The 25823-nt window shown below is 40.1% G+C and overlaps 1 protein-coding gene across 4 annotated transcripts; it reads right to left on the bottom strand.

Annotated features, from left to right (window-relative positions):
* Positions 1 to 287: 287 nt before the first annotated feature.
* LOC134630521 (calcium-binding mitochondrial carrier protein SCaMC-2-B-like) lies at positions 288 to 24266 on the bottom strand. 4 transcript variants are annotated; one of them, XM_063477860.1, is made up of 12 exons: positions 17928 to 17973; positions 14623 to 14821; positions 11775 to 11901; positions 11063 to 11150; positions 7696 to 7731; positions 7249 to 7360; positions 6590 to 6748; positions 6356 to 6508; positions 6103 to 6210; positions 5247 to 5414; positions 5003 to 5153; positions 288 to 4421 (listed from the first exon to the last, which is right to left on the bottom strand). In XM_063477860.1, the coding sequence occupies exons 2-12, from the start codon at positions 14662 to 14664 to the stop codon at positions 4237 to 4239; spliced, it is 1329 nt and encodes a 442-aa protein (XP_063333930.1). In that variant the 5' UTR covers positions 14665 to 14821; positions 17928 to 17973; the 3' UTR covers positions 288 to 4236. The 4 variants fall into 4 exon arrangements, with proteins under 4 accessions (XP_063333930.1, XP_063333926.1, XP_063333929.1 ...); XM_063477856.1 differs by lacking the exons at positions 14623 to 14821; positions 17928 to 17973 and adding an exon at positions 23464 to 24266; XM_063477859.1 differs by lacking the exon at positions 17928 to 17973 and having other exon boundaries at positions 14623 to 15314.
* Positions 24267 to 25823: the final 1557 nt, after the last annotated feature.

Here is a 25823-nt window from a genome sequence, read left to right as displayed (position 1 = left end):
CTCATTACATCAAATGGTAAAAATCAGAAGAAAAACAGCCCACTGCATCATGATGTTTTGATCAAGTCCCTCATGGAAAACACAAAGGCCAGTTTTCTCTGTGGATTGACTGACACTTTTATATTTGTTCAACAATAACACATCTTGACAATTACAAATTGCCAAACAATTATGCAATGACGTCTTCCACTGCTGGAGTTTGATGTGACAAATTCATTTTGCAGTTCCATATTTACAGGAGCTTAGGATATCTATGTTTTAAGTTTTCAAACAAAAGACAAACAGTCAGTCATGAACTAGTTTATTTAACAGCTGAACTCATTAAAGCATAAATATTTGTCTCAACTCAACACTTTGAGTGGCAGGGGCTTCAATCAGAAAACTACTATACATGTACTCACATACTCATTCACTTACAGCTAGCATAATAAAATAAAATGCAAATATATATAAAGTGTATATATTTTGTAAACTAGGCCACCATTTATGAATAGCGTAGCCTTTAGTTTGTATAGGTAGCACTTCCACTGGGTCTGCCTAATTGGCTGTTGGTCAGTACAGCATACAGCCAACACATGGCTACTTTTAAGACACTGCAGCATTACCTTTCACTGTACAAATACAGAAAACATTTACACACAGCCACACAATGACATTCTGTGTCACCGCTTTATGCATGATATGCAATAACAGAGCAAGGAGTGCGAAACACACCAGTCGTGCCAGAAATAAAGGCATGAGACAGTCAGACACTGACATTAAGAATAAAGTATTTGTCATCCGTTCACTTTTGTTGCTGTTATTCAACATCAGTGAGGTTCAACTCTCAAATAAGCAAGTGTAGGCCCATAATTGCTTCACTGTCTGCTAGAAAGTGATGACTTAAGCAGACATGTTGCTGGAGTAAATCAGCTCCCAAGAGCAGCCCACATTCTGAAGATCACAACCAGACAGTCCAGTGTGTGGGACTGCAGCTCTACCAGAGAAACACACAAATTGTTTAGCACATTGCTTTATACATCAGGGCAACTGGCTTCTTCATGTTTATTCTAGTACTATGCACACACACTTGAATCAGTATGATGAACACCTGTCCACAGTGCATCTCTCTCGCTTCCAAGCTGAAGTCATGTGTTTGTAGGGTTAGTAGTGTTTTATCATCCTAACAATGATACACACAGATATGAATTCTGTGTTGTCAGGCCCAACATATTCAACATTACATAAATTTTAAGACTTATAACAAACAGGTTTAAAAACTAAATTGTTAAACATGTTAAAACGTTTTTATTTAGCATTCTTCCCTGTTTGTTTCAAACATTTTATATAATAGTGGAATTTGTTTTGTTTTTTTTGCTCCTTGCCCTTTTGCCTATCCATTAGTTAGCAAGTGGAATTAGTGCCCTTTAGCACGTCTAACTATGTAGATGCTGCTATAAATAAATATAGTGAACAGACTCAGTATCATCTTCATACTTATTTAGCTACATAGCCAGGGATGCAACCCTCTAAATTACCAGTATAGCTAATATGATGGCAGGTAGTTAGGTAGGTGCTTGTGTTATTTTACAACCTATCATCTGTACAGAGATTTGAACTTGTTCTCTTTCAAATCTCACGCAATATCTTTAACACTCACATTAAGAACCAGTACAGCAGGAGCTAATCTCAGTGGGTTAATTCAGTCACTTCCACGGCTTTACTCATTATTGCCAAGGAGAGAGAAATGTTTTCATTGCTGTTTTTCTGTATGTTAACAGGATTGATGTCACTGACTTAATTGACAAAATAAAAGAATAATATGAAGCAAAAATTGCATGTACTTAAATAAAAATCTAATAGAAAACTGAATATATAGAATTATAACATATATATTTTAAACAATTTAGCATTTATCCAATTTTATTCACTGTTTTCATTTGAAACATTTTGGGCTTCTGTATAACTGAAGGTTTGTTAAAGCCAAAAATAAAAATTCTGCCACCATTATCATGAGTACTATGAAAACAGCAAAAGCACTAAATAACAATTTCACACCATTTCAGTCAGTCATCTTGACTTCTCTGTAAAAATAAATAAACGAATACAGTAGTAAATACATTTAAAGCAAAAAAGGAATGCTATCCTATAGTGTTCAGGTGCATTTATGCGTGTAACACAAGGCACTCTTGAGATGATCATATAATACAGACATCAGTCAGGTGGAGAGTGCTGCCTGGGCGCTGTACCACTTATTTTATGGAGTGTTTATACAAAAATGGAAACATGACTTTCATTTATAATTATCAATTTCCATTACAGTTTTGAGAGGTGAAGCTTTTGAGAAACCAAACAGCGCTCTGGGACATGTTAGCAAAATAAGATCAGTGTGATAACACAACATTCAGTTTCAACTTCAGCTGAGAGGAAGTCAATAAAGTTTTTGCTTTAAGCATTTTTCAATTTGAAAAACTAATGCACAGGTGTCTGTTGTTTTGGATTAGCATTATGAGTGCAAACCTTTTCACTGCATGGGCATTACTGCTTTGTGGCTCAACAATGCTGATTTCTTGGGTCAGTGACTGCTCCTGCTCGTCATACTCTCCCTGTAGCACTGTTTTGTTTGCTGTGGTTGCCTTCTTTCTCTCTTAAAACAGAATTCTGCACAATACGTCTGTTATGGTCAGATCATGTTGGATCTGCCAAAATTAAAACAAAACTGAATACAAGAAACAAACAATTCCATCTCACTGTTTATGACCATAGACTGAATGTAACAGAGCTCTTTATCCAGCGTGTCGACAAGTCCCTAGATGATCGTTCTGTTATTGTTTCATAGCCTTTTTTTCTATTTTTCTGTGAAATTCCTCTGCAAACTTATATGAAAGTCCTTATTAGGGCCATTCTACATAAAAAAAGCAGACGTAAATGACAGTGGATAATGATTTTAAATGGACTTGGACTGAATTGACAAGTATACAAGAAAAATAACTATTTGCGATGATTGTAGTGGTAAAGAAAGAAAGAAAAAAAATTACACACATCAGAAATGATCAGACCAAAGTTACAGATTCATGGTCTGTTTTTTTCCTTTTTTGTCAAGAAACCACATCAATCATACAAAAGATACTGTGGGGGTGACATATGGACACAGCTTCTTGGTCTGAAAAGTGAAGTCAGTGCTAAAGTGCCTTAAACCTGCTTTCTTTTTAATGCCTTTTCCTTCATTCTTCTGACTGCAAAGACTTGTGGTTATTTACAGGTCTTTGGGAAAGCGGCCTTCAGCACCCTTTTTATGTGACCCCAGTAAACACTTTCCTTTATGGGCTTCAGGTCATACTGAATGCAACATGAAGTTTACCTTACCTTGTAAATAACGATTGTTCTAAGTTTCAAAACACCAAACGCCAATGGAAAAAAAATTCTCAGCTCAGGGATCAGATTGAGACTTCACTAACCAATGGCTCAAGTCGCAGCAGCTATTCCCATCTTTTATAATATGAATGACACACTAACAGGTGTGAAAAAAAGCAAACTAGTCTGAGTTGGTTTCCTCTGGTTACAACAATATCTCTTCATAGGACATCGATAATAACTATTTTAAGCCTATTTTAATGCTTATTACTTTAATCTCAGAGATAGTGAACACTTCCCTTGGTTGTGTAATTAGTTTTTGCTAGAATGGCCCTAATCACTTTGGATCACGTTAATGCTTTATTTCATTATATACTGATTTTAGCTTAAAGTACACTAGTTTCTCTTGTTTGTATCATCTCTGTTTTAATGCAGCCATATCGACCATTTATCTACCGTTTTAAATCCAGTTACAGCTTCACGACAAAGCTGATAGCGTATGATATCATATGCTGTCAGCTATATGATGATATAGTGTCATGACTGAGCAAAGCCCACCAAGATCAAGATTCTTCCTTTCCACAGAGACGCAAGACTGTTCCTTTCACAGTACTCAGCAGCAGGGACATGTTCCAGTTCTAGCAGTAATTTAGAGTCATGTAAACACTTGTTAAACTAAGACTCACAGGTGCTGAAACACCACCGAGCTGCTAAAAGAAAGCTTAAGAGAACAACTGACAGACATGACTTCAGTCAAGTTTTTTCTCTCTTCAAATCACACATCTCAGCTTTGTCCTTCATTTTCTGCACTGAAATATGTTGAACTGTAGCTGTTCATTTCAGACCACAAACAAACAAACAAAAAACCTTTGGCCACTTATTTTCTTCTGTCTGCCTCCCTGGTCACTTTGACTGGACTCCCAGCGTGATCTTCAGGTACTCGTAGACCACGTAGCTGATGCTGACAGATGGAATGACCTTCATGAAGTTGGGTGCCAGGCCTCGATAGAGTCCTATTGGTCCCTCAGTCCTAATAATGTGTCTGAACAGTCCTGTCATGTTCATCTGAGGACCTCCTCCCAGAGAAGCTGTAGGAACAAAGGGAAGATGATGCCATCAAACACACGTCAAACACATCTTTTTACTTTTGTCCTTTACACCTCCAACCAGAATTTGTATCAATAAATCCTGAATATGTGCCTACAGCACTTTTTCAAATTCTTTATTCTACATTTAGTGGTGACTCCTCCAAAATTCTGCTATGGATAAAAATTTTGGTGACTGTTAAGTTGTGTACGGGTGGTGTACGTTAAATAAATACAAATGGAGAACAAAACATTGCATTCAGAGGGGATGATGAATACAAAAATTAAAAGAATTGGGGTAATATTTTTAATAATACGCTATGAGAAGAAATCTTTAATCATTCACAAATCATCGTTAATCGCAAAAACCCAACAGTTCTTGTAGTAGCCACCTTAGGCTGTCAATCCCCATAGACTCTCATTTTAAAACCTCCAACTTTACAGCATTAAACCTGGTATAATAACCATGTGAACCTCTGTGAATAGTTTCCCTCTTCAAAACAGCTGTACAAAGTTGTGTGTGCATGTGTGTGTATATATCTTTGTTGTCTTATGCAGTGCAGTAGAGCTCTCCAGTGACTTACCTTGTGCCTGCATTCGAGTCCTGACCAGAGCGAGTGGGTAGCTGGCCAACTGGCCACATGTGCTGGAAGTAGTGCCACAAGCGAGTAGCACAAACACTCCTGGATCAGCACTATCTGTAGCGTAGTGCTGCAGCCACGAATTCTTCAGAGTCTGTCAGAGGAGAGGTGAACACAGAGGTTAGAATGAACTAATAAAACCCCCCCAAAGAAAACAAAAAACTATCACCCAGCAATAGTAGCAAACCTCATAGACAGCCAGGTCGATGCCAGCATAGGGAATGATGCCCAGCATGTTTGGGATGTAGCCCTTGTAAAAAGCTGCCACGCCTTCCCTCTGGAAGATATGTTTAGCACAATCTTGGATGCCCGAGTATTGACCTGTCTTCCTCAGGGCTAACCGTGTCTTCAGGACCTGAATGCACAGGAAGTAATGCCACACCTTGTAAAAAAAGAAAATCTGCACTTCTCACCCAGGAATCAGTTGTACTTACAATAATGTAACAAGCAAGAGGAAAACTAAAATTAACATTTTTCAAATTCATGTTATGAACCTCATTCCCATATACCACATATTCACACTGAAGGTCATCAGTCACAAGGCAAGGAGGTTCTGAGACACTCTATATGGATGAAAATATTGGGCCACACATCTTAATCTTTGAATTCAGGTGTTTTGAGTCGCATTGCAGATGCATAAAGCCAAGGAACTGACTGTGCAATCTGCCTTTACAAAGAATTTGTGAAAGATAAAGAGTTGACTGAATTAACAGAATGCCAGTGTTGGAACGAGTTAGTTGAAATTTCTTCCCTTCTAGATCAAGTGTAAGTGGTATTGTTGAAACCTGGAAGTGTTTAGGAACTACAGCAAATCAGTCAGACCACGTAAAGTTCCAGAATGTGGCTGCAGAGTGTCACCAACACTCCGAATGAAAAACCACATTTCCAAACCTCTTCTGGTAGAACAAAAACAGCACCAGGAGCTTCCATGGCAGAGCAGTCCAGTGTATTTCAGCATACAGTAAGTTATGAGTTGCTGCCTAGCTACAGCTATTGTTAAACTGATGTCTTGCTTTATTTTTTTGTGTTCATTGTTCTCTCACCTCCATGGGGTATATGCTGCTCTGAGCGATCGCTCCAGCCAGAGAGCCAGCCACCAGTCTCTCTGTGATGCCCAGCGTCTCCTGGTTACTTCCAATCAGTCGCTTAATCTGATGGACAGATGTCAGTGTTGTTTAGCAGCAACATCAAAATCAGACCAAACAAGTTCACTCTGCTATGAGCTGTGCAAAAAAATACAAATGACATAATTTTTATCTTTCATATTCTTTTCCATTAACGCATGGTTTTGTGTACCTGTTCATAAGCTACAAACTTTATTGCAGACTCGGGGGCAATTTTGACGACGTTGATACCATTGCCTCGCCACAGAGACCTTACACCACCCTCTCTGATCATCTGAGCAAAGCCACCAGCGATACGCATACTGTTGCTCTTGGAGGAGTGAACCTGGGCGAGTGGGATGAAATGCTTATTAGCCGTCCTCTCCTTTAACTGAGAAAAATGAAAACTGCAATAGTTGTGTTTTACCTGCATGAGAACTTTCAGACGGTCCAGTGGTGCTGTGCAAGTTCGAGACACTGCACCAGCCCCTCCTCCAGCCACTAGGTGTCGCCATAGCATACCCATTTTCTTCTCCTCTGCTGTGAACTCATCAGGAACCATCAGACTCTCCCCTACATCAAAGATCTGTGGAGGAAGCAGCCGTTTTTAGCCTGGACACATAAGTTACAGCAGTGACAGGGGAACACCATGAGAAAATACCAGTCGACCAAAGGAAAAAAACCCTTATTCAAGTGGGATTAGTGTCTCTATTACTTATTTCCCTCATATCCTATAGGCATTTCTGTACTATAATAACACTGTGCAAAATTGGGATCAAAATTAGTCCTTATTAAACATTTATCAGCATTATGGACTTCCACATACTGTTAAGCACAAACTACGTTTTCTTTTGTAAATGTCAGTGTGGTGCTACAGTAATAAAGGTGCATGAATTGTTTGATTAATAAACTGGCAATTTCTTTTCATTTGAACATTCCTTTGTTATTTTTTCAATAATTTAAAATTAATCAACACGTCAACATACCCATCACATACAATCTGTACACAATTAAAAACAAGTGGAAATCACGTGATTTGCTTTGTGATTGTTGTGTTGCTATAGGATGGAGAGGAGGAGTGTGTACCGAGGAGTGTTTCCAGTAAAGAATAATCTCAGGGATGTTGTCAGCTGGATGCAGGAGGTGGTAGTCCCGCCACTCATTCCAGTCAATGGTCATTGTTCCATTTTTATCCATACTGCAGATGCAAGAGAGAACACAGCGGACAGAGTATAAGAGAAGTGATGCTTTTAGGAAGAAACACAAGCAGTTTGCTCACATGCACTGTTTCTTCTCAGTAATTAAGACATTTGCCTCCATGGATTCAGATGCAGTCTGTTGTAGCAGGATGCTTTTCTTTACGATTTCTGCTAAACCTGAATCAGCGTAACATTACAATTAAATGTTGCATTTTTACGTCACTGGAATACACTGAAGCTGAAAACTGATAGTCAGCACTCAGACGTGCTGACTATGCATTGGTGATTTGTGCAGCGTTGGCTGAGCAAGCAGACTATAGAAGCTACTACTTACTACATAATAGGGGCCCAGATATGACCCCTCCTTATTCTGAGATCAGCCAGAGAAAAGAAGACAAAGACAGACATGGAGGAGGTTAGAGGAAACAGACAATGATCACACTGAACCTTGACATAAAGCAGAAATTAGAAACATGGGTGGAGACTGGAGTGACAAACAGAACAATCACAGGACAATCTGACAGCAACATCACAACACTTTTCCTTTTCAAGACTTGATTAAAATTGGAATTAAAAATAACAAAGTTATGTTTGTGCTCACAATACCACTAGTTAAAATGCTATGTGGCAGGTTGCATCAGTATATAAGCAGTTACGCTGCAGGTTCTACTGTGCTTTTAACACAGTTAACAAAATGACATTTGTCACTATGACTCAACTGGGATGGCCAACAAAAGCATTCCCAGTAGGTTGCTTAGCTTCTGAACCAGTCTGGAAGTGAGAAATCATTTCACCGTTTCAGTAAAAATTGGCACACTCTGTGGCCAATCACATGCAAAGCCAGCCTGCGATCATACCATTACGTGAAAGAACAAAGGGGGGCAGATGTCCCAAACCAGCAGAAGTGTAGTGGTACAGGCCAGGAGGAGGGTGGATTTACAGTCATTGATTTATACGCACAGCAGCATCTGGCTGCATTTCAATGATATTGGAGACTAAAAAGCTGAGTGCAGAATTTATAAAATTAGGACCTGACTAAAGTTTTGACTGCTTTTTAACTGTTTTTATTTTTAGCCATTGTGGAGGTCAAAAGTTTTCAATCTTGTCCAGTCCATAAACCTCCTGTGTGTTCTCCCTAGTAGTACTAAATGCATAAAAATTACACTGAATAAAATGTTGCTTCCTTGAAAAAGACTACATTTACAGTTCAGTATTGAATATTATAAATAAAATAAACTATTTACAAAGTGTCTTTGAATGGCAGAGATGCAGAAATGTCTGCATGTGTTTAAATGAGTCTCAGAGGTCCGAATGTGCCCTTATAAAGCCATTTATAATTCTTAACTTGTTTGATCTGCTGCTCACCACAAAAGCGCATAAGCAGAAATTTTGGACTTTACTGTATTTTCACAAGTTTTGCAGCTTTTCCTAGTGATAAAAACCCCTTATGGCCATTCATACTACAGAAAGTAAAAGGCGATAAATAATTAATTTGTTGAATCCCAGTGCCACCGGTACTGGAGGCGGGACGGAGAACATCTGGTTTAACGGGGTGTACCACCAGATCTGTTATTTAAATATAGACATAGACATGGTATCCACAGAAAAGTCAGAATCTCAGTTAAAAGCTCACAAAACCATTTCAACAACCACCAAACAGCTAAAACAGCAAACAATTAAAGAGCAGGTAAACAGATTCCGCAAAAAGATGTAAACACAAAGCATGGATCCTTCCGTTCACCCGATGGCACATACATGGACATGCCATCGGTTGCTGAAAGCATCTCACAGAATTTCAAACTGCAGGTTTCATCACTCCGACCAAAATATACTGAACCAGCAGCAAAAGTAGACCAAAACTACACTTCACGGTTGAAAAACATTGTAAATTGAAAAAGAAAAAAAAAGAAATTTTTCATTGTGGCATGAAAAAGGGATGAAAATCAGAACATCTTTCCATCAATCCAGATCAAAACGTCTGGACACAAATATGCTTAAACACCTTCAAAATGAATAAAAGCTCCAACTTACAACTTATACAAAATTCTCTACAGAACACTACACAGAATAAAGGTTGTTCCAAATGGCTGGTACACACTCAAGCATAGTATTACATGCCTGTCCAGAGGTCCTATCCACATGGTTTAGTTGCTGTATCCCAAACCTCACACAAGCTGTGGATCTTAAGTGACATAAGTTAACTAGATATGGAAGCAAATACACATCACATCGGTCTGGAGAGAATGTCTGCCCCCTCCCACCCTTTGACCTTGGGCACCTCACATGGGGTTTTACTCCATCTCCTGCTAGGATGGGCACGCAGATATCGCAGAGATGTGTGGCCTTAGGTCTTCAGTACTTTTGGGGACTGTGGATGGCCCGGTTGTCCTTGATCCATCTCTGATCTCTTGATTCGCCTCTGGCTCCTGGGGAGCGTTATTGTGGGTTCCCACTCTCATTTTCAAGTACATTTCGTGAAAAAGACAAGAAGATTGTTGATTTATGTTATTGTGCACTTCAGAATTTTTGTGTTCCAGTTGCTGTATGTTTGTTTATCTTACAGGTGCAGCAGTTGGTGATATATTGTGCATTTCTTTGTACTGTGTTCTATTTGTATTTCTCTTTGCCCTTTTATTACAGCTTTCATCTTTTTCCCTTTCCTGCCTGTTCCGCTTTACACATTGCCATACTGTATATCACTTGGAAAAGGAATTTGACCTCGTTCCTCACGGGAATGAGAATCAGCACCTCCAAGTTTAAAGCCATGGTCCTCAGCCGGAAAAGGGTGGAGTGCCCACTTTGGTTCAGGGACGAGTTGTTGCCCCAAGTGGAGGAGTTTAAGTATGTTGGGGTCTTGTTCACAGGGAGAGGGAAGCGGGAGATCGACAGGCAATCATACCATCAATTGACAGGCTGCAGTGTTGTACTGGTCCATTGTGGTAAAGAGAGCTGAGGGTAAAAGCAAAGCTCGAAATGAAATTTCCCTGAAGGGTGGCTGGCCTCTCCCTTAGAGATAGAGTCCTCCATATTAAAAGGAGCCAGTTGAGGTGGTTCAGGCATCTGATAAGGATGCTTCCTGGATGGCTCATGGGTGATGTGTTCCGATAAGGTCTACAAAAGCAGTGTGTATTAGAGGTCTGCTTACTGGTTTGTAGGTGACTGGTCTCTTGTTAATTTTTATTGTATTATGAGAGAGTGGTTTGGGAAAGTTATATAGTGATATATTAACAACCATAAACTGTGAGTAGTTCAAAGGACAGGAATGCATGAGTAGATAATACCAGAAATATTGAAGGAAAAAAGTTTTGTTCAAAGTCCAATTGGATGTTTGCCATTGTATCTGAATAACTGACTGCGTTCCCAGAAGAGATTGAAATTGTCAGTAAAGGAGAGGCTGATGTGACAGGTGTGCATTGACAGTTACCTCCTGAAATACCCAACACCGCAGGAATTGGACTGGACACAAAAATGTGCAGATCTCTGTCTGTACTTTTCTTGACAGAAATGGGATGCTTCAGATATGATGATGAAAAGTTAAATTACCATTTACTGACACAGTTAATCCAAGACGTGCATGTGTGAAAGAGGCTAAAGAAAACAGTGCTGCTAACTTCATTACCACAAATGTGACTCACAAAAAAAATGATGCTGCCTAACCATTTTGATAGATATGTGTTCAGTGAATGACAGCATTATCTAACCTTCTAAGAATCTTCTCTGCCTGTTCCTCAGAGATGTTCACTCCCAGGTCACGCAGAGACTGCATGATTTCTTGTGAGTCAATTCGACCTGCAACACAAGAATTTATTAGCCATGGCTACCATAACGATGTCACACATACGTTAAAATCAATTCAAATTCATTCACAATCCTATGTCTTCTGCATTTCTTTAGGATTATGGTCAAGTCTAAAAGAAACCATCTCTTCCTATCAGTTCTTCAAAAACCAGCATGGGCTCAGCACTCTGGTTTAAGAATCCAATAATTACGTACTGTGACCACAGAAGCAGCTGTTGGCACTGCTCAGAAAATGCTTCAAACTCTGCTTTAACTTGTAACAACAGACTCAAGAATAGTTTCTTCCCAAAAGCCATAATGACCCTGAACTCACACATGTACTGACAACACAGTTCCACCCCCCCAATCCAAGGACTTCCCTCTATACACAGACTACACAACTACCATCACCATTGTGCAGTACTTAATTTACATGCAATAACTCACACTGTAAATATATAACATGATTTAATTTTCCCCCTGATTTGTATATTTGAACTTTTGATATTTTTGAATACTGTTCATACGTATATAGTGCTGCAGAACTGTGCACGTCACCCCCCTTTCGTTTCCCACATGTCTGCACTAAGTAGGAGATGCTCTGTATCTCATGTGTATAGTGACAAATGGCCTTACCATCATTCTTCCTGTCCAAACTCTTGAAGACCAGTCGGAGTTTCTTCTCATGGTCTCTGAGATAATGGACAAATTCCTCAAAGTCTAACTGTCCATCCAGGTCTTTGTCTCCGGCTTTCACTATTTTCTGTGAACAAAGAGAAACATTTAGATGCCAGCTCATTTAAGTAACGACAGACTCTAATAGTATAGTATTATCTGTGTGGAAAGAGTGATGTGATAAACAGCAGTCGAGGTTAGGGTGTACAATCCCCTGCCTCATACCATCTGTGCTTTGTTGACTCGATTTGGAGTTTACTGTACTTTACAACCACCACACATCTCAGGTTACTATATAATTAAGACTATCCAGGGTGCTTAGTGCTACCAAAGCTTGTCAGGTCAACTAAAAAGGTTGCAAGGAAACAGTTTTAACTGAAACACAATTAAATACCATCTACTGTCAGGTAATGGGTACCAGAAGAATGAATGATACCTCCTATTAGGAAAGGGGGGTCAACCATCACACAAAAAGATATACTGAAACTGTCTACTTGAACCATCATGAAGTTTTAATATGCTAAGAATGAAGTGAAGTGAAACAACGAAATGAAGTTAGATTTTTTTTTAAATCAGCAAAAACATCTTATTGAGATCATGCTATAACACAGAAGAGCAATTTGACCAGGGTAACTCCTTTTACTGAAAATTACACGATCATCAGAGATTTCGACATACTGAAATGAAACTTTATAGTGGACTATAAAAAAGAGCTTATTATACCCTGACCTACAGAAAAAAGAAAAGAGCCAGAAAATTTTAGTTGAAGTGATATACATATACTTATGGTGACAATTACAGTAGGCTAAATCATCAAGGTACTTCATATTGGAAAAATAAAATAAAAACTCCCTTTTAACAGGAAAGAAACCTCAGGGAGGGGAAGTCATCTGCTGTAACCGGTTGGGGGTAAGGGGAAGAAGAGGGGTCTAAAACCTGAAGGCTCTGCCTCCCATTCTACTTTTAAATATCCAAGGAACTACAAGTAAGCCAGCAGTCTGAGAGCGAAGTGCTCTACTGGGGTGATATGGTAGTATGAGGTCTTTTAAGACAAGAAGTGGGAAATTAACAGCCCAATGGGGGTGTAATTCACCAGTGCTGGATGATGATGCAGCAACCATAATAGCGCCATCTGAGCTGAAAGCAATGGTAGGTAGGCCCTGTTAAAATATCACAAACCAACACAGAAAACCACACCAAGTGATGCTGCCTCTGCGAGGCAGATTTATGCACCTCTTGCAGATAGCATCATTGTGTTCTGGTCCACAGATGGTGCCCTTCATTAACAATGGTTCATATGGCCATCACACACCTGGTGAATAAAGATTCACATGTACACCTGCTCCTTCCTGGATTTCACTTTTGTTTTGACGAAATCTTCACTGTGCACTCTTGCTGCTATTCTTCTGTCACAAGTCAGCTGTGACACTTGCCTCCACCCACTCCACCCTGCCTGCACTCCTATCTTCACTTTTCCATTGGCACTATTGATTGGCAGAGGTCATTGTTACATATAAAATGTTTTAAACCAACTCCAGTCACTAATGTTTTAATGCTTGAATGATTCATAGATATCTTGTCTTAGAGTGACGCTGAAAAACTAGTTCATGCATTTATTACTTCTAGGCTGGACTACTGTAATTCATTATTATCCGGATGTCCTAAAAACTCCCTGAAGCCTTCAGTTAATCCAAAATGCTGCAGCAAGAGTGCTGACATGGACTAGTAAGAGAGAGCATATTTCTCCTATATTGGCTTCCCTTCATTGGCTTCCTGTTGAATCCAGAATTGATTTCATAAACCTGCTCCTCACATACAAGGTCTTGAATAATTGGGCCCCATCTTATCTTAATGACCTTATAGTACCATATCAGCCCATTAGAGAACTTCACTCTCACACTGCAGGCTTACTTGTTGTTCCTAGAGTATTTACAAGTAGAATGAGGGGAAGAGCCTTCAGATTTCAGGCCCCTCTTCTATGGAACCAGCTTCCAGTTTGGATTTGGGAAACATACACTATCTCTACTTGTAAGATTAGGCTTAAAACTTTCCTTTTTGCTAAAGCATATAGTTAGGGTTGGATCAAGTGTCCCTGAATCCTGCCTTAGTTATGCTGCAATAGGTGTCGGCTGCTGGGGGATTCCCATGATGCACACTGATGTATTTCTTCTTCAGTCACCTTTCTCACTCACTGTGTGTTAATAGACCCCTCTGCATTGAATCATACTTGCCGGAGGTTTTTTCCCGTCAAAAGGGAGTTTTTCCTTCCCACTGTTGCCAACGTTTTTTCTCTGTATGTATTATTGTAGGGTCTACCTTACAATAAAAAGATCATATAAGAATGACTTGATTTCTAAACTGCATCCATCTAACTGTACTTTTCTGCTATTGCAGACTCTGATACCTACTAGTGTATCAAGTAACAAACTATTACAATGCAAGAATTTCAATCATCAAAACTAAAGCACAGACCTCATGGTTGGTTTTTACCACAAAGAAGCATAATATTTGTCATATTGATATTAGTTCTAAGTATAAATTTGTGATTTAAACAAATCCACCCTCATTATAGTTGTTTAGAAAGGAAAACTAACTAACACACGCCCACACACACGCACACCAAAATCATGGTTGGTAGTCAGCCCAAGTGTTCTTAAGAGAAACTGCATTTTGGGGGACTACAGTGGGTTTATTTTTCAGTCTTGAAGGTCTCTAGTTAATATTATTAGAAAGTTGAACAGTAAAGTAACTCTCACTAAAGGCTATACAGGTCTAGAAAACAGACCTTATACTACCAGCTTTATCCTACCTGTTGAAGATCTGTAGGTGGTGCCATCATGATTAATACCATGGTCTTCTTTGGAGTAACATTATTCCTGCTGATTTCTTTACCATTAGAGGACTCTTTAGTGCTTTCCTGAAGACTTGCCTGTAGCCCTCTGCAGTTTTTTGTAGTCTCAGACTGTTTCTCTCCTGGCAGCTGGGTTTCAGCAGGCTTACATTGTGTCCTGCCAAAAAGTCTCTGGTATAGAAAGCTCAGTATGTCCAGCAGCATCCTCAAACTGGCTCTCCCACACTATTTGGGTGACTGCACTCAGACCAAAAGCAACGGCAACAGTATAGGTCTTGCAAAATGCAGAGAGGTGAACTAGTATTACAAGTGTGGAAAGGCTAGCTAAAGACAGCATGGGGCTGCAGAAAGGATTTCACTCACTTCTCAGACTCAGTGCCTCATATTCTAAGTGCATCTTTTTCCTTATTAAAATGTCCAGGCTCAGGATCACAGCATCAGCTGCAGCAGTACAAAACCAAGTTCACCCATTTAACTCTTACCACACTGCTTCTGAGGCGCGGTTACTTCACGGATCATCAAATCGTTAGATGCAGACAAAAAAATCTTTTCTCTTGATGCTGATAATGCAATAGAATCAGCAACACACAGTCAGGATTTGCCACTGTGCTAGCTTCAGTATCATCAGCCAGGGAAATGCAGCAGTGAGAGCCTCCAAAACCTGCATCCTCACTGCAGCCCAGCCTGGCCAATCACTGCAGACCATACAAGCAGGTCTGACTGCTTCACCACAGAATGTGGGTCTCCGCCAATAGAGGACAGAGTAGCAGCATGGAAATGAAGCGATGTCACTGACTGTCAATGAACTTAGAGGGATAGGGTTGGCTAAACAGCAGGATTCCCTTCAGCTGCACCTCCCTCCCTGTAAAGAAAATCTGCTGAGTGACGGTTCCTTTTCCTCCCTCCCACACTAGCCTCCTGCACTTGCTCTGAGTCATTCTAAGAGCATTGTCAGCATCAAGCAAGCATTCTGAAGCATCCAAGGCAGACAGATTGTCATTCTCAGCACGTATATAGTTCCTCCTGCTTGGAGAGTTACAGTGTGGCATAGCAGAGTAGTTCTATTTCTGCATTAAACGCTGCTTTCTTGCAACCGTTTCCTGGCTTACTACCTTACTGACCACACTGTCAACATGCCTCTCTAGACCAGAAAAGAAAAAATATCTCTATGCTTATAGAAGGATAAAACTGGCATTAATTTATAAGTATCTTAACATCAACCAATCAAACAAAATCACAGAAACGTGCATCGTCCCAGTCCACTGGTTACTATTGTAGAAATCTATGACAACAGTTCAAATACCTGTGTATAGACAGAAATGAAAAGGTATTCATTTGAAATATTTTAACCTGTTATTTAATATGCTGAGTAATGGTACGTAGCTAGGTAGCACAACAGTCTATTAACTGCAGAGAGGAGTTCCATCACTACATTCATGAACAGCAAAAGCAGATTAAATGAAAAGGAAAGAGCAGAAATGCTCTAAAATATCTCCTGACCAATAAAGGAGCTGTGTCTGTTGTTTGTAACTAATCAATGTTCATGAGCCAGTTGTCATTAATCCTACATCTTCCCATTTTGTTTGGAAAAAAGCTTTTGTTTTTGAAAGGTAGACGTAATTAGCTTGATTTCACCCTCTGCTTGAGAACTCTGCATTTTGAAGCCTCAACTTTGAGCATGCATCAACACATCTGCTATTCATAAATGATGAAAATGTACTGTTTATAGGGTTGGGGAAATCTCCATTCAGCTGAGACTGAATAAGTCACTTGGATGAGTAACGAAACATTTCTTCCACTGATCTAAGGATCTTGGAAAAGCGACTGGACTTCTTTAAGTTTCTTGAAGATGTTTCACCTCTATCTGAGAAGCTTCTTCAGTTCTAAGAGCAAATGGTGCATAGTCCCAGATTTTAAGCCCTATTGGGAGTGTCCCATAAGAGGGATGTTTCCCATCTATAATCCCTTGAGAGCGCTCTGACTTTCTGTCAGCCTGGCTACAGTGCTGAAGCGAAACCTAGGGTTGTTCTTATTTTCTTCAATCAATGATGAATAGTTAGATGTTCTAAGAGAGTGGGGTTTTGGGGGAATAACAGGAGGGGAGAAGCTGCAGAGAGATGTGTAAAACTGCAACTCTGCTGCCTGGTTCCAACTCTGGAAATTCACGTTTTAGGGGGTTTAATAAATTTCTAGAAATCCAAAATGGGATGGATGCCGTCTCTCCCAACAAGACCAGGTTTCCTCCAGAAAGTTTCTCAATTATCTATAAAGCCCACATCGTTTTTTGGACACCACTAAGACAGCCAGCAATTTAAGAAGAACATGCGGGTAAACATGTCACTCCTGGTCCGACTGGGGAGTGGACCAGAGAAAACTAGTTGCACACCGATTCAGCTTTGATTTTACTCAACTCTGATTGATGTAACTGGGTGTCATTACTGCTGTCAAATTGGGGAAAAGCGGTTAGAGACACGAACAGGTTGGTGGTGTACCTGGGCTTCTGTTTAGGACTACGCTTCCTCCTCACCGTCACCCAGGCATCCTGTTTCCCCGGCTGCTCGTGACAGTCTACCGGGGGACAGCTAGCTGGGCCTACGCTACTTTCGGCTGCACCGGCTACAGGGGCCTGGCTAGCTACAGGTTTTTCAAGGGTGCAAAGCCGAGTCTCAAATTCAGTGATCCTGGCCTCCAGAGCTGCAAATAGGCTACATTTATTACAAGTATCAATACTGCTAAGGGAGGCCGAGGAGTAACTAAACATCTGACACAATGAGCAGGAAAGTGCAGGAGGGACAGGTGGAAAGGCCATGCTGCTAGCGAGTCAGCTACCAGCTAAGCTAGTGAAAGACACAGTGAGTGAATACTGTGACCATAAATTAGCAACTGAATACACGGAGAGTGTGCTTCAGATGAAGCACATGAAGATTACACTATAAAATAAAAAGTTTTCTAAAAGCTCTTTATTAAATTACTATGCAGGTAAGCTACACAAAAACACCATTGTGTATTGTGACAGGAACAGGAAGTGATATTCTACTGCAGAGAGAGCGAACACCAAGTGACGGATGACATCAAGCTGTATGCCAGGTGTGAACGAAACATCGATTCACTGATCCACGAGGATATACAGCAACGACATTGGAATGTCATTCAGACTGGAGAATTGTAGTCGCATGGTAACAAAGAGAGGGAAGTTAGTCAGAACTGAGGGGCTTACACTACCAGAAGGCAACATTGCAGACATCCAGGACGGCTACAAGTACCTGGGAATCCCATGGCAAATGGGATCCACGAAGAGGCCGCTAGGAAAGCTGCAACCACCAAGTACCTACAGAGGGTAAGGAAATCCTGCTGAATGAAAAGAACAAAATCCAGCCAAACAACACCTACGCCCTGCGAGTGACCAGTCAAAAGTTTGGACACACCTTCTCATTTAATGGGTTTTCTTCATTTTCATGACATTGTAGATTCTCGCTGAAGGCATGAGAACTATGAATGAACACATATGGAATAATGTAGTAAACAAAAAGTGTGAAATAACTCAAAACATGTATTATATTTTAGATTCTTCAAAATAGCCACCCCTTGTTTTGATTACTGCTTTGCACACTCTTGGCATTCTCTCAATGAGCTTCATGAGGTAGTCACCTGAAATGGTTTTCCAACAGTCTTGAAGGAGTTCCCAGAGATGCTGAGCACTTGTTGGCCCTTTGCCTTCACTCTCCAGTTCATCTCATCCTAAACCAGTGGTTCTCAAACTTTTCACGAGTACCACCTCATAAAATATATGGCTCTTAAAGTACTACGCTCATGACCGACATTAAAGTACAGTAGTATAGGCCTATTTAACACCATATACAGCTTACATGAGACAATTTTATTTCTTATATAAATGTTATTTATTTTAACTTTCATAAACAGGACGTGATAAGTGGAAATAATAACAACTGTACTGCATTAAAACATTCCAGCAGGTGGGAAATACGGTCTTTAAGTGTTGACATATGAACAAACTACTCTGAGTCTATCAGGGCTGTTGTGTTTTTAACATATTTTAATGCTTTGTATCTTGTTCTATTTAATCCAAACAAGCCCCTAAAAAAAGGCAGTGATCACTGTCAGCCTCTCTCAGTTGCTATTACCACTGTTCATTTTAAAGCTCAGTTTTTCAAACCTTACAATGTAACTACAGCCCAGCCCAGCCCAGCAGTATATTAATGACTAACCTCGTATTGTGGATGGATTATCTCAGTTGTTCTCCTGACTTAAGTTTGGTACGTTTACAGCATCCTGCCATGCGATTGCATTTGTCCTTAACCATCGGGAACGCTCACGTTAACTTTTATCGAGTGGAAAAAAGTTCATCCTCCAGCTTCACTGTGTCTATATTATGCTAACATAGCTCTAGCACATAATTATATACTAGCTAGCCCAACTTCAGTAACCTTACAAACGCCACTGCGGTTTAGTTTCCTGTCTTAATTTATGTCGGAAGTGATAGCAGAGCTGTTTAATTTTTTAGAAATCTCTCAGCCAGAACATGGTATATTATTTAATCCGGAGACTTCCTGTGTACCACTAGAAGGAGCCCAAGTACCACCAGTGGTATGCGTACCACAGTTTGTGAACCACTGTCCTAGACCATCTTGATTGTGTTTAGGTCAGGGGACTGTGGAGGCCAGACCACCTGGCACAGCATTACTCTCCTTCTTGGTCAAATAGCCCTTACACAGCCTAGAGGTGTGTTTGGGGTCATTGTCCTGTTGAAGAATAAATGATGGTCCAACTAAACACAAACTGGATGGGATGGCATGTCGCATGCAGGATGCTGTGGTAACCATGCTGGTTAAGTGTGCCTTCAATTTTGAATAAATCCCCAACAGTGTCACCACTAAAGCACCCCCACACCATCACACCTCCTCCTCCATGCTTCACAGTTGGAACCATGCATGTAAAGACCATCCATTCACCTCTTCTGCATCACACAAAGACACGGAAGGTGGAACCAAAGATCTCAAATCTGGACTCCTCAGACCAAAGCACAGATATCCACGGGTCTTATGTCCATTCCTTGTGTTTCCTAGCCTAAACAAATCTGTTCTGCTTGCTGATTTTCCTTAGTATTGGTTTCTTAGCAGTTATTTGACCATAAAGGCCTGATTTGTGCAGTCTCTCCCCCATAGTGTGTGTTCTGTCCAATCCCAATATGCTCTTTTTCTTTTCTCTCAATCCCAACCAGCTGCAGTGGACGGCTGCCCCTCCCTGAGGCTGGTTTTGCTGGAGGTTTCTTCCTGTTAGAAGGGAGTTTTTTCTTCCCACAAGTGTTTTAATATTGGATTGCCTTATTGTAGGATTTTATCCCAAATACTGTAGGGTCTATACTTTGATTATAAAGTACCTTGAGGCAACTGTTGTGGTGATTTGGGACTATATCAATAAACTTGAATGTTTTCAATGCACCAGAGTTAATGTATTTTTTGTTAAATATGTCAAACAACTTGGGTACAAAATATATAGTGCAGAATTTTTCTGTGTCAAACACATCAGGTTGGATTTGTTGATCCATGCAGTGTTTATAATTCTTTTCAGTCAAAAGGACTTGGTTAAATATGTGGCAATGCTGACATGACATCTGGCACAACACAGTGTTTGGTCACAGAGAACTTCTGTCACACCTTCTAATGGTTAGTCAAAATGTTCTGTCTTTGTCTGTAGGTTTTCCAGGCACAGGGTAACTATTTACAAACTAGATGTTCATTGCAATAAACTATAGAGAATACTCCAGTAAAAACACTCGACTTTAATCTGCTTAAAGAAAGGTTCCTGCTGTCAAAGGGGTATAGGATTTTACTATTATCTTCAGAAACATTGAAATTTCATTCTCATTTAGCTGCTGAAGGTGAATCCCGTTGTGAACAGCATGTTACATGGTATTAGGAGGACACTGTCATCAGGTATTAAGAGACTGTTATTAGCAAACAGTGAGAAAAATTTTGTGAGACATGTGTGTCACACTGAGAAGAATCAATTCACAAATATTTGAAAAAAACATGAATATGGTAACATAGAGTGGTACCTCAATTATTAAGACAGATTTCCAAACAAAATTTTTAACAAGATGCTTGTGTTCAACAAAGCTTTGCCATCATTTGCAACTCTCCTCTCACTCCAAAAACCATAACATCAACTCTTGTCACTCAGGTACAGAAAACTGTATCAAACTGAACTAGGAAAGGAATTTCATTGGTCACCGGGACCCAAAACACAAGGTATAGAGTTACCAGTTACATTTTCATTTTTCACAAATGTATAAATTTTGTGGAATTTACCTCACGAAGGTTGAAATGGGTTTTTTTCCCCCCACTGCAAGTTATACACAGCATAACCCCTTCATTCAACCCAGCAGGCCAACAAAATGAATTTAACCTATTAGCACACAGCCAAGCTCACTGTGTTCCAAGAAAAACAACAACAAATACATAGCTATATCTTTACCATTACAATCAGCAAGGATTCACCTACTAACACACAAGTGAAACGGTTGTGAACCTCAACTGTGCACGTTTCTAGACAAGAACACAGTTGAATCATATGTTTCCTGTTTCAGCTGTCAGTTGGTTCTTTCGGGGCATTGATGTACCAACTTCATCTCCCAGAGACTTCTCTTTGGGATTCTTTCGGTGTTGTGTCTCTCTTTTAGACTCACACAGTCTCATCCCCAATTTCCCTCTGCATCTCAAGCTGTTGTCAAAGTTCCTGCGGTACTGGTCTTGGGGAGCATTTTTACCTTGTCTGGAAATCTTTTCTTTTTAAATAACAAAGCTGCACTCAGTTAAGCATGTACTCTAATTGTATTTAGTTGGGATGTTTCTAAGTCCTCCAAGCGCAACCCCCCCCCAAAAAACTACCCGACTAGTCTAAAACTAAGAAACACTTAATATCAAGTTAAATTTGAGAACCGTTTAATGCAAAAACTCATTAAACAAAGGCATTTTAAACCACTAATCACATTCTTCAATAATAAATCCTCCCACTTAACTGTGCAGCACCTGGCATTATGAACACTGCATGTTATACTCCAGACAACGAAGAAGAAAAACACTTAAAATAAACCGATGTTAAATATGATATGAAAACATGTTACTACGTAAGATGTTCACATATTATTAAAATGTGACAAATTAACATCCGAAAAACTCAGAAACTGCGACTGAAATATGTACCACCTCCTCCAGCTCATCCAGGGAAAAGTTATTCAAACCTGGTCCCGGGTCTACCCCAGCACTTTCTGCTGGTAGAACATGCCTGGTTGGAACACCTTACTCCGGAGGTGCCCGCCTCAGCTGGCTCCTTTCGATGTGGAAAATCAGCAGCTCTACTATGATCCCCTGACTAAATTCCTCATCCTATTGCTAAGGGTAACACTATCCACCTTTCAGTGAAAGCTCATTTCCACCATGTGTATCTGTGATCTCATTTTACGCCTTAAAAAACCCCAACAATAATAATGTTAACAAAAAGATCAAGCCCAGATTAATAGATTTAATGTGTTTCTCACAATGTAGCTCCATCTGGTGGCAGATGCCTGCATAACATTAAGACGCAAGTGATTTCCATTGTTTTTAGGGTTTTTTTTTTTTAAACATCTAATATCTTTACTTACAGTAGTAAATAGACTAGTGAATAGGATTTATTCAATTCAATTCAATTTTATTTATATAGCGCCAAATCACAACAACAGTCGCCTCAAGGCGCTTTATATTGTACAGTAAATTAATGAAGGGGTTATATATATTTAATAAAGAAATTACCTCTTTTTGAAGTATCTTTATGACTGTGTATTTGAACCCATACTGTCATTAATCTAGTCTTTATTGGTCACTTCAAGTAAATTTATAGAACTGTGATGTTATATTTGTTACAATTTAGCAAAGAGGCCACTTTGCTAAATCTCTGTTAAAGATCTCTGTTAAAATCTCTGTTCATTAATGTCAGTGATACTTATATATCCTTTATTTACTTGATTTAAAAAAAGTAACTTTGCCAAAAACTGATGGCAGCAGCTACTTTGTGATAGGAATGCGCTTTCTGGCTCTAAACGATTTGATATTCTTTGTTAAACTATGATTGACCTATTTTATAATAGCTTAAGTTCCAGCAGTCATTTTTTGGCAAATACTGGAAATCACTTTTTGGCACAACACCTGCCACGGGTATCAATTCAAATGTAAAACAATTAAGACTAAAGGACTAGTACATCTGGGAGTAACTAGTGACAATAGCAACGATTACTTGGTTGGTCAACTAGTTGTGCAGATCCCTAGTATTTTGGCACTTCTTATGTATGAGAGATATTTTAAATATAAAATATGCATTGTACCATTTAACACCCTAAAGTATAGCATTGCTTATTGACAGTGCTATCGCTATTATCTCAGCTGATATATCTTAATGTTTTTTGGTGTACAAGTAATTAAATCCTTTGTTACTAAATGACATGTCAGTTTGTATTTTCCCCAAAGCTTGTTCAGTGCATTTGTACTTTTTTCCAGTTGTTTCAAGCCATGCCCTGGTGTCATCTTACTCCCTTACCCTACTCTCCTATCTAAATAACTCTGAGCACCAGTTTCATTTCATTGTCTCACCCAGCATTCATGTTCACTCTTCTTAAATGAAAATTTTACAATGAATATGGTGACTTTCCGTGGAAAATGCTTTGAAATTCTGTTAGTACACACAAACAGGGAAGTGAAGACACTATATATCATGCAACTGAGCATCCGAGCTGTGTCCACTTACCATGAGCTCATGTTCAGTGCGATGTACTCCTAACTTCTTCAGCCCAATTGTCAAGTCGTTCACACAGATGCCTCCATCCCCGTTCACATCCAGGACCTGGAAGAGCACTTTGAGTCTGTGCTCCTGCTCCGTACCCCCACATATGTCACATGGATGCTCTCCTTCGTCGGTGTGCCACACGCCGGACGCTGACTGTTGGGTTACTGGTTTAGATGGTGATGCTGCCGAGGGAGGGACGGAGGGGGGAACCCTGCCTCCACCACCAGGGTCGGCCCCTGGATGTGTGTCTGTCGACCGACACTGGCAGAATACACCACTGAGCAAAGAGGGCATCAACGAGCCCTGCTGGTGCATCATGTGTCCGCCTCTCCCGAACAGCTTGACCCAGTACTAACCAAAGGCTGAATCGCCTTTATATCGCGACTCCTGACTACTACGTCACCACGTGCCTCTATTAAAGTCGACGGCTTTCACTTGGCGTACAACGCACACTTTTCACCACTAACACAACCGTGAAGCTCACACACAAGCACAAATTCCACTTGAGTCCATCAGCTCAGCTAGCTATTTTCAACGTTAGCGAGTGAAAGATGCCGGCGAAACGAGACGCGTCGATGTGATGAGAATTCTGCTGTCTGCTCTCTAAGCGTCTATTAAAATATCTCCACAGCAGCGTATGTTCGACTTCCACCTATTACAAACAATACGGTTCCATTCTGAAGTCCCCTTTTAGTTTTTATTTCAATATCTAGGCACCCGGCAACTTACCGCCCATTAAAAAGAGCAAGACATTTGTCTGCTGAGCCCGGTACACCCGAAGTCTCGCTACATAACGCGAGATTACAACACGAACCGGCCTAAGATTGGGATTTTTGCCTGCGTGACTACTGACACGCAGACAGGCTTCACTTGGAGGCGCAAGAAATGGCTGAAGAGGGAATTTAATGGAATTCTGCATATATGTAATAAAATTCTGTCAACAAGGGAAAAAAGTTAGAGAATAGCCTTCTGAGTGAAAACGTAAGCGCATGGAAGGAAGAACTGAAAGAGAGAGCCATAGATTTAATCTTTGAATCCATTCATGCAGATTTCATGTAAAAAAACAAAACTAACCAAGATTAATATTTATTCTTTTATATTATATATAATATGATAATATATGTCTTTTACACATGTTAGTGATCATCGTCACTCAAAATTTAAAGGATTTTTGTAGGATTTAATAAACTATTCAACAAAAGTCTTCATGTTGTGGAAAACGGCAAAAAAAAAAAAAAAAAAAAAAAAGAGAAAAAGAGAGAGCTAAAAAACAGAGCTGCATGGGAGCTGCAGACTCCCGGCACAAAAACACACTCTTTTCTTTTTTCTCCTTGCATTTGGTAGGGGTGCTGTGGTGTCTGATTTCAGCTCATGACACACTGTAGCGTGCAAGTGTGCATGAAGGAAAAAGCATTTTTGATTATTTCTTATGTTCATGCAGATAACTGAAGAAACTTAGCAATGCAGTTAATGACACAATTGTAACTGTATATCTCTTTCCAAATATGCCAAATATGCTTCCAAACCAACTTCCTTCCAAGCCAAAGACTAGAAAATATGACGACGCATATCTTGCCTTTGGCTTCACCTGCACAACGGTGGTGCGAAGGTAGGTATCCCCGACAGCACGCCCTGGACTGTCCAAATCATGGAAAAACAGTATCCCACATTATTGATTTTTAGTTCACAAACGCTTCTTATAATGAAATTTAAAACAAAGGGGGGCCAAGCAAAAAAAGTTTGGGAACCACTGCCCTAGGGAGACAGGTCTGGAGGCCCCCTTGCCCCTTGGCCGGATCAGGACGGGGCGTCAGTACAGGGACCTCTGGCTGAAGCAGAGAGGAGACCACAAGGTCACAAACTTATCTCTGGGTAGGCCGCTGGCAGAGTCTCAGTCTCTGAGAGAATTTAGTTAGCAGCACAGCAAACAGTCTCAAAATACACAGTTTCAGGTTTAGAAAGCTTTGGAACACAGCAGTTTTTGAAAGCACAGGGACACAATTCTCAGTCTCAGGGAGAGTTGACTATAGGCAGCATATCAAGCCGTCTCAGAATGAGCAGGAGATACACAGAGATTGCAACATTAGAAATAGTCTCTGAATGAGTTAGATGGGGAACAGAAAGCACAGCTTCTGAGATCACAGTTCAGCTTTCTTGGGGGCCAGCTCACAAAACTCAAGTTCAAACCTGACAGTTGTGATGGCTAAATGAAGCTTTCTGAAGCATTGAAGCTTGCATTGAAAAACTGTTCATTACTCGAAGCTTTTCAACACAGTCATCTTTGGTGACATCTGGTGGCCAAAAATATGAAGCGCAACTTA

Source organism: Pelmatolapia mariae, linkage group LG7, assembly GCF_036321145.2.
Source record: "Pelmatolapia mariae isolate MD_Pm_ZW linkage group LG7, Pm_UMD_F_2, whole genome shotgun sequence".
Lineage (NCBI taxonomy): Eukaryota > Metazoa > Chordata > Actinopteri > Cichliformes > Cichlidae > Pelmatolapia > Pelmatolapia mariae.
This window is presented reverse-complemented; position numbering and strand designations above follow the sequence as displayed.

What these genes read in the sequence shown, in the direction of transcription:
- LOC134630521 (XM_063477856.1), bottom strand. Translation starts at nt 23,820, where the DNA reads ATGATGCACCAGCAGGGCTCGTTGATGCCCTCTTTGCTCAGTGGTGTA. An exon ending in ATCTGGGCCCCTATTATGTA is followed by an intron (nt 7,361 to 7,695) that starts GTAAGTAGTAGC and finishes TTGCATCTGCAG; the next exon opens with TATGGATAAAAATGGAACAA. An exon ending in TCGACCTGGCTGTCTATGAG is followed by an intron (nt 5,154 to 5,246) that starts GTTTGCTACTAT and finishes CTCCTCTGACAG; the next exon opens with ACTCTGAAGAATTCGTGGCT.